This window comes from Octodon degus, unplaced genomic scaffold (genome assembly GCF_000260255.1).
Source record: "Octodon degus isolate 3935 unplaced genomic scaffold, OctDeg1.0 scaffold00050, whole genome shotgun sequence".
NCBI classification, from domain to species: domain Eukaryota; kingdom Metazoa; phylum Chordata; class Mammalia; order Rodentia; family Octodontidae; genus Octodon; species Octodon degus.
The window spans coordinates 6,523,462-6,532,153 of NW_004524626.1; the positions used below are offsets into that span (position 1 = coordinate 6,523,462).

General features: G+C 54.4%; 1 protein-coding gene across 3 annotated transcripts in view; it reads left to right on the plus strand.

The window, feature by feature from the left end:
• Plk5 (polo like kinase 5) overlaps window positions 1–6,011 on the plus strand; it is a 10,287-nt gene extending 4,276 nt beyond the window's left edge. The window contains exons 7-15 of one of the 3 annotated variants that reach the window (XM_023717163.1): window positions 1,293–1,491; window positions 1,634–1,793; window positions 2,088–2,164; window positions 2,647–2,731; window positions 3,265–3,342; window positions 4,570–4,726; window positions 5,156–5,285; window positions 5,360–5,470; window positions 5,796–6,011. In XM_023717163.1, the coding sequence (XP_023572931.1) occupies window positions 1,293–1,491; window positions 1,634–1,793; window positions 2,088–2,164; window positions 2,647–2,731; window positions 3,265–3,342; window positions 4,570–4,726; window positions 5,156–5,285; window positions 5,360–5,470; window positions 5,796–5,981 (1,183 nt within the window). In that variant the 3' untranslated portion in view covers window positions 5,982–6,011. Of the gene's footprint in view, window positions 1–1,292; window positions 1,492–1,633; window positions 1,794–2,087; window positions 2,165–2,646; window positions 2,732–3,264; window positions 3,343–4,569; window positions 4,727–5,155; window positions 5,286–5,359; window positions 5,471–5,795 lie in introns of those variants that run through there. The other 2 variants (XM_023717164.1, XM_023717165.1) reach the window with 2 other exon arrangements.
• Window positions 6,012–8,692: the final 2,681 nt, after the last annotated feature.

The following is an 8,692-nucleotide window of genomic DNA, read 5'->3' on the forward strand; positions in this document are numbered from 1 at the left end:
TTTTTGGTGGAACCAGGGATTGAACTCAGGCCCTTGTGCTTGCCAGGGAAGCGCATATTCCACTGAGCCATCTCCCCGCCCCTCTTTCTGTTTTTTTTTTTGTTTGTTTGTTTGTTTTTTGTGGAACTAGGAATTGAACTCAGACACTTGTGCTTGCCAGGGAAGCGCTTTTTCTACTGAGCCATCTCCCCAGCCCCTAGCAGACCATTGTTAATTTCTTATTATTTTCTATTGAAATTCTGTATAGTTTTTATTGATTTAAAAATTTGTTTATTCCCCCCTCCAAAAAAAAAAAGAAGAAAAGTCTAGAAGCTGGGCATGGTGGCTCAGACCTGTAATCCCAGCACTCAGGAGGCAGAGGCAAGAGGATCATTGTGAGTTCAAGACCAGCCTGGGCTACAGAGTGAGCTCAAGGCCAGCCTGAACTGCTTAGAGAGACCCTGTCTCAATCAAACTAACTAAAATGGTGAACACTGGGCTGGGGAGATAGCTCAGTAGAATGAGCGCTTGCCTGGCAAGCACAGGGTCCTGAGTTCAATCCCTGGTACTGCAAAATAAATAAATAAAAATTTTTAAAAATAATAAAATGGTGAACACTGCTGCTGAGTGCCATCCAACCGAAAGGTGGCTCATAAAAAACATGGTGCTGCCTCCATGCACCTTACACGCAGGATTGGGCACCATGCAATTCTGGTTGTCCCTAGAAGTTCAAATGACCATGAAAGGAAGACGTTTTGAATCCACTCAGGACACACAGACAGCCAGGATAGCCCAACTGAAGAGACTCATGAGAGAGAACCCCAGAGTGAAAGCAGCTGGAACGCTGCAATGGGGGTGCAGGAAGGGAAGGAGAGAGGTCTGAGGGGCACGCATGGCCATGTACCCTTTACTAGGATCAATTTTTAACACCTAAAACATTTACCATCTGCTTCAATCACACCTCACGTTGTTGCAGCTGAGTGGGGACAAGTGTGCATGTGCCGCAGTGTGGACAGGTGTGGGCAGGTGGGAGGCCTGTGTGGGAGAGTGGGTGGGAACCACGTAGCCTGGGGAGGGAAAGCCCTAGTGAGCAGGTGGACACAGGTGTGTGTGTGCATGTGTGTGTGTGGGCGCGCACACGCATGCTGAGTGTTGTGCACAGGGACGGCCAGCTGGTGGCAGGGGACTTAGGTACAGCACAACACAAAGTGTGTACAGAGGAGGGTGTGCAGGTTGGCATGGCCAGGTGTGATGAGCAGGTGAGAGCAAACCTCACACACCCAGAGCACTTGCTTACCGCCCTAACTGCCCAGGTACACAGTGCTCACTGGCAGCCCGCCCTTCCCTGCCGCGCCCCTCCCGGAGATGTACCAGAACATCCGAGATGGCCACTACCCAGAGCCTGCCCACCTGTCGCCCAATGCACGCCACCTCATTGCCCGCCTCCTGGCACCCAACCCGGCTGAACGGCCCAGCCTGGACCAGCTGCTGCAGGACGACTTCTTCACCCAGGTGGGCCGTGACAGCCAAGGGGCCGGCCTAGCATGATGTCAGCTGTGTACCTACAGCTGGGGTTCCCCTCTTTCTGAGAGAGCAGATGATGGGGAGCTGATTCCACAGAGCAAAGGCTGACCCCAAATTCCTCTCTTGGAAGGGCTTCACCCCTGAGCGCCTGCCGCCCTGTTCCTGCCACAGTCCCCCAAGTTTTGCAGTCCCCCGGCCTCTGGATGGCCTCCTCCGGAAGGTGGGCCGGCTGCTGCTCGCTGAGTGCCGGCTACCCCGTGAGCACTGCACCCGGCACCATCTCTGCATTGGTGGTGGAGGTGGGATATGGTGGCGGGTGCTTCCCCTCTGCATGAAACCCTGGATCTGTCCCAAAACTTTTTTTTTTTTAAATTTTATTTATTTATGTGTGTGTGTGTGTGTGTGTGTGTGTGTGTGTGTGTGTGTGTAGCCAGCTCAGCCCACCAGGGGGCGGTGCTGGCTGGCATGTGGTGCTGGGGGATTGAACCGTGGTCCCCGTGCTTTGCCAAGCTTGTTCTAAGTAGGTGCTTTAGACCACTGAGCCATCTCACCAGCCCCTGTCCCAAAAACTTGTTCTCCTTCAGGCCCCTTCATCCCCAAAGAGGACTCAGGTCCAGAAGCAGAGGGGCTGGAACCAGACCCCATGGAGTGGGGCAACAAGGTAAGAAATTAGGGGTGAGGGACCCTCTGAAGTCCCCCTGTGCAGGTTCATGGAAGTGCACATTTGTAAGCCTACCACTCAGAAGACTGAGTCAGGAGGAGATGCAGGTTCAAGGACAGCCTAAACCAAACATGGGACCCTGACTCTAAATAAAGCACCCTGCAGGCTTCCTGAGCCCCAATAGAAGCTAACCTTCCCAGGGCCCTGGCCTGAATCCCGCTGTGTCCAACTCTGGCCCCAAACCTGGGGTTCTTGCTGCTGCCTGGTTCACACCCTCAGTTCATTCCATCCATTTGCTGAGTCCCCAGCGCATTCATTTGGGCGATTTGGCCCCCAAACAACCCAGCTCCGTTGGGTGCCAAGCAGGGTGTGTGGAAGGAAAGTCCTGAAGTGGTGGAGGGGATGGGGAGGGAACCCCTCACCAGCCCACCCAATCTGCACTCAGGGGAGGGGCCTCCCTCACTTCTGGGGCTCCCTCAAAGGTGCCTGCATCTGAGAGAAGGGCTCCCGACCCTGAGGGCCCTGTCTGCCTGCTCACCCAAGGGGCCCTGCGGAGTGACCCTGCAGGTGAGTGTGCCCTCTGTCCTGTGTGGGGACCGTGGCAGGTGGTGGACACCTAGAAGTGGGGACATAGTTGAGGGCCACGGCCCCTCTCTTGGCCTCCACCTCTGTCCTGTAACATGGGAATGACACCTGGAACCTTTCTGGGTTTAAGATGAGATTGTCTAGCCAGCTGGAGTGGTCACCTCTGTCCTCCTGGCACTCAGGAAACTGACAGCGCTGCAAGGTGGAGGCCAGCTGGGCTACATAGTGAGTTTAAGGACAGTCTGGACTATGCAATGAGACTCTTTCTCAAAAACCAAAACAGAACAAAACCCCCAATCCCAGAAGATTTCCTGGTGGGAGACTGAGGCAGGAGGATCACAAGTTCAAGCTCAGTCTATGCAATTTAGTGAGACCCTGTCTCAAAATAAAAATTAGGAAGGGGTGGGGGGAGGGATGAGGTTTTCCTGCATGAAGGACTCTAGAGGGGCTGGTTGGAGGGGTCATCTTGGTGGGAACTCAGGCCTACAGACCTCCAGACAGCTCTGTCCTCCCAGGCCCAGAGGATAGCCCCCAGCTGGAAGTGGAGGCGGCCATCAGGAACCTTCAGCTGTGCCTGGATGCTGGCCCTGAGGGTAGGAGCCCAGCCCAGCACTAGGCTCTGTCTTCTGTCCCCACCACGACTCCCCTGGGTATTTCAGGGCTCCTCGGGAGGCTGGGGTGGTTGTGAGCACCTTCATGGGGTGTGGTGTCATGGGGTGTGGTGACTTCCCTGAGTTGCTCAGTCTCTCTGGGGGCTGCCTAAGGCAAAGAGGACCTAGTTGGGAGCCCGGCCTCTGCCCCCTGCTGCCCCTCCTGAGACAGACATGCTCCCCCAAAGCCTGAGCCCCCTGCCCTCCTGAGCTCCCTACCCCCTGCCCTCCACCCACTGCTGCCCTGCTCTGAGGGGAACCCCAGGCCCCAGCACCGCAAGGGCCTTGTCCTCAGGATGTCCTGCATTCGGCTCCTGAGTTTTGTTTTTGATCTTTACAGCTGTAGGCACGGAACCCTCCTGTGTGCTAGGCAGACTTCACCACTGAGAAACACTCCAACCTTTTTAAAAATTTTTATCTTGAGTCAGGGTCTTGCTTAATTTCCCAAGCTGAATTCAGACTTGCAATCTTCCTGCCTTGGCGTCCTGGGGATGTGACGTTACAGGCATGTGTCACCCCACACAGCTCCCTAGTAACTATTTAGAAATATTGGGGTCACTGTTGTCATCTGTAGTTTCCCTCCTGAGCTGGAAAAAGTTAGAAGTTAATCCTCCTTTCCAACTGTACCAACATTAAGCAACTCTTACTTCTGAGTGCGAACATTTTAAATAACATAAAACAACACCTTATAGTGCTGTGCACATGTTGACCCAGAATTCCTTGTTTCCAGGGTGTCTCAGGCCCCTGATGACTCCCGAGAAAGGAAGAGTCACCAGATCAATCCCCAGACTTTTGCCCATACCTCCTCTGCCTCCTAGTTTGCTGTGGAAGCCAGCAGCACTCTGGGAGGCTGAGGCAAGAAGATCCCAAACTTAGGCCCAGCCTGGGCAACTCAGTGACTTAGCAACACCCTATCTCAAAATAAAAAATAAAGATCTGGGGATGGAGCTCAGAGCAGAGGCCCCGGCTTCAATTCCTAGTAGCATGTACATGCACTTGCAGGTGCACACATGAATACACGCAGGAGCGCGCGCGCGCGCGCACACACACACACACACACACACACAAACACACAATGTACCACCCCTCTGTCCAGGCCATACCTATGGCTGATGACCCCACTGAAAGCCAACCCTGACCCCTACCCTCCCATCCTATCTCTGTGCCCAGCCACACAGGACCCCCCAGGGGAGCAGTGGCCTGTGCTCTGCGCCCCCACATGGGTGGATTATTCCAGCAAATACGGCTTTGGCTACCAGCTGTCTGACGGAGGCAGTGCGGTCCTCTTCCGGGATGGTACCCACATGGCCCTGCGCCCCCCAGGAGGGTGAGTGCTGGATTCTTTGCCCTGGAGGACCAGCTCCTCCCCTATCTTTTAAAAATCCTATCTGTTCCTCATGTATTAAGCACCCACGGCACAGCTCTATGGGGTTCGATGCTTTTCTCAAGGGAATAACCAGGTGGGGTGGCAGGCCAGAAGGCAAAGTGACTGTCAATAGCATGGCCCTGGAAGGGGTTCCTGTGCTAGCGCTGTTCAGGTTAGACAGGAATGATAAGAAGGAGCCTATCACCTCAGCATGATGGGAGGCTGAGGCAGGAGGGTCTCAGGTTCCAGACTGTCCTGGATAACTTATCAAGTTAGGGGAGGGAGGGAGGGAGGGAGGCAGAGACAGAGACAGAGAGAATTGGATGGATGGTAAGGTGTGTACAGACTGGGGTGTTCAGGACCGAGCCTTACACACCCCTTCTCCTCCAGCCAAGTCTGCTACCTGCCTGCCCGTGGGAAGCTCAAGGCATTCACCCTGAGGGACATGCCAAATTCGCTAGGTGCCAAGCTCGCTGTCCTGCGGTTCTTTACCTGCTACATGCAGAGGCGACTTAGAGAGGTGAGGCCAGGCCCTAGAGGGGAGGTCGGGCCTGGGCACCGTGTGGCCCTGGCCTTCAGTTGGTCTGTCCACAGGAGGGAGCACAACCAGCGCCCCAGCCACCTGCTGCACCAGACCTTTGCCTGCTGCGGTTCTTTGTGTCGCCGCAGGTGCTTCTGCTGCTGTTCAGTGATGACACCGTGCAGGTGAGGGGGGAGGGCAGGCGAGGGGCTCAATGTTTCCTGGGAAGGTGAAGCTCTAAAATATTGGAATGCTGAGGCAGGTGGATCTTCTGTTCAGGACCAAAGCTGAACAATGTAGTGACTTAGCAAAACTTTGTCTCAAAATAAAAAGGGCTTGGGATGGAGCTCTGCGTAAAGGCCCTGGGTTCCATCGCTGTATTGCAAAAAAGACGTTGTGGGAGTCCCATATGGAGCCTATGGGCAGAGAAGTCCTGCCCAAGCCTCAGTTCTCCCGTTGGTAAACCCTGGTGTCCCTAGCTCCTGTCCCTGACTGGCTCGTCCCCGCCAGGCCAGCTTCAGCCGTACCCAGGCCCACCTGGTGGTGAGCGGGGCCGGTGAGGACCTTCGGCTCACCCTCCGGCAGCCAGGCCGGCGCAGTGTCTCCTGCGCCCTGCGAGCGCTGCGCATGCGCGGCTGCAGCGCCAACACCCGGCAGCACCTGCACCTTGCCCTCCGCTTGCTGCAGCTGCGCTAGGCCGAGGCAGCACAGCCTCAGCACCTCGGTGGTGTGCACCCAGCTCGGCTCCGCCCCCAGGCCAGGGGACCTTACCTTGAGGCATGACTGTTCCCCCCCAACTCCCGGACTCCAGGGTCATGTTCTTTTTCATTAAAGAAAACTTGGCTCTGGAATTTGTCTTCTGCCTCTTTTTGAGGGTGGAGTTTGAGGAGCTTGGGCCACCAAGGCCTTCAAAGCCAAGCCCACACCTGGCATCCTGGCACTCGGGAGACTGGGGCAGGAAGATCGCTGGAACTCAAGGCTGGCCTGAACCACACAGTGACCATCTCAAACAAAAGTGGGCAGCCTAAGTTGAGGACTCCATAAACATACCAAACCCTGCCTTTTGGGGTGTTGGCAAGGGTGGGGAAGTGGGGAACACATAGGGGATGTTAAAGGAGGCTGAGGCGATTGGAACTGATAGAAAACTCTCACTGACCACACCCTGGTTCTCCCCCCACTAGTGCTTTTAAAATTGTTTTCCTCTACTGGGATGAAATCCAAGGCCTTTGCTCTGAGCTACATCTCCAGCCCTTTTTTAACATCTGTTTTGGGAGAGGGCCTCACTAAGTTACTAGGTTGCCCTTGCTGGGTTTGAAATTGCAATCCTCCTGCCTCAGCCTTCCAGCAAGCGCACTAGAGCTTTCAAAGCCACAGTTTGGGCTGGAAGATGGCTCAGTGGAATAAGCACTTCCCTGGCAAGCGCAAGGGCCTGAGTTCAATCCTTGGTTCCATCCCCCCACAAAAAGCCACACTTCTCAGCTTGGGCACATGGGCTGGGCTCAAGGTATCAGCTCCAGTTCTGATTGTATGCTAGAAAATGCCCTGGATATGGTTTTGGGAGACTTGTGTTCAAATCCTGACTTTGCCACTCACAGGCACATCCTCAGTCCTCAGTTTCCCCATCTGTTTTTTTTTTTTAAGTAGGACATAAACTCTCTGGATGCCTACTAGCACCGTGGTTCCCTTCCAAGTGCAGCTTCTGAGTTCCTTTTGCCCCCAACCCCCTCAGAGTGGAAGAGGAAGTAACATACTGCCATCTCCAGAAACTGTTGCCAGCTGGCTCAGGAACATATACATGTGCCAGAGACACTTGTGGAGCCATGCACGCTGGTGCACCCAGGGCTCCTAGCTACTTGGGAGGCTGAGGCAGGGGGGTGGCAAATTTCGAGTTAGCCCATGTAACTTTTTTTCTTTGAGGTACTAAGATGGAACCCAGGGCCTTGGCCCTGAGCTGCATTCCCAGCCCTTTTCATTGTGTTTGGGATGCAGTCTTGCTAATTTGTTAAATTCCTTAAAATAGGTTCTGCGGTCCTTCTGCCTCAGCCTCCCGAGGGCTGGGATCACAGGTGTGCGCAGCCATCCTCAAGTAGCTTATCCTGGAGTAGATGCTCTTCATGGGTTGGGGGAGTCTCCCCTCATCCAGGAGACACCGGGCCTGTCTCAGCATGAGAGTGGCTGCCACAACTTGGGAACTCCTGGCATGGAGCAGGAGGCAGTCATGGTGGTTGTTCAGCACCTGTCTCACAGAGAGTGACCCAGCCCTAGGGTCCCCAACAGCCTAAGGGTCCCCTGGGTCCGAAAAGGAAATCAAGCAGCTCACAGACATCAGGTTTAATTCCTACACGGGTTTCCTCTGTAAGCAGAAAAAGGGATTAAGATGAAAACGATTGGAGCTGGCATGGTGGTGCACGCCTGTAATCCCAGCACTTGGGAGACTGACACAAGAGGAGTGCTGTGAGTTCAAGGCCAGCCTGGGCTACAGAGTGAGGCCCTGCCTTAAGAAAGAGGGGCCGGGGAGATGGCTCAGTAGAATAAGCACTTCCCTGGCAAGTGCAAGGGTCTGAGTTCAATCCTCAGTTTCCAAAAAAAAAAAAAAAGATGAAACTTCTCCAGGAGTACAACTGCAGCACATCTGGGAGCCCACGTGGCAGCTGCGCTCATCGGGAACCAGTAGGTATCTTCAGTGTGTCCCTTCATCAGTGTCACTGCTGGCCGTATGTGGTGGTGCAGGGCACAGTGTCCCTCCAGGGCTCCAGCACAACTTGAAGACCCTGTTCTGCCCTGCCGAGGACCCCGTGTCCCTCAGTACCCACCTGCAGCTCAGATGCTGGCCCAGTTCCACTGGAGCATGATGCCCAGGGTCCCCCCAGAAAGCCCAAACCTCCCTGACACTCCCCAAGCTGAAGCCAGCTCCCTCCTGAGCCATTTCCTGTGCCTCCCAAAGCTAAATGTGCCCCCGACCCATATCAAGGCTTGATCCCTGCACCTTCACACTGAGGAACACCCTCAGCTTCTTTAAATTTTAATTTTGAGATAGGGTTTGGAACTCAAGATCTTCCTGCCTCAGCCTCTGGAGTATCTAGGTTGGCAGGTGGGCACCACCACCGCTGGCGAATCTTTTTGCTTTCTCTTTGCTACAAAATTACAACCAGGGGCTGGTGAGATGGCTCAGTGGTCTAAAGCACCTAATTAGAACAAGCTTAGCAAAGCACAGGGACTGTGGGTTCAATCCCCCAGCACCACATGCCAGCCAACCCCGCCCCCTGGTGGGCTGAGCTGGCCACACACACACACACACACACACACACACACACACACACATAAAAAAAATAAAAAACAAAAAACAAAATTACAACCAAAAGGATCAAACTCAATCCTAGAGACCAGCCCCTCCTCTCCTATCCCAA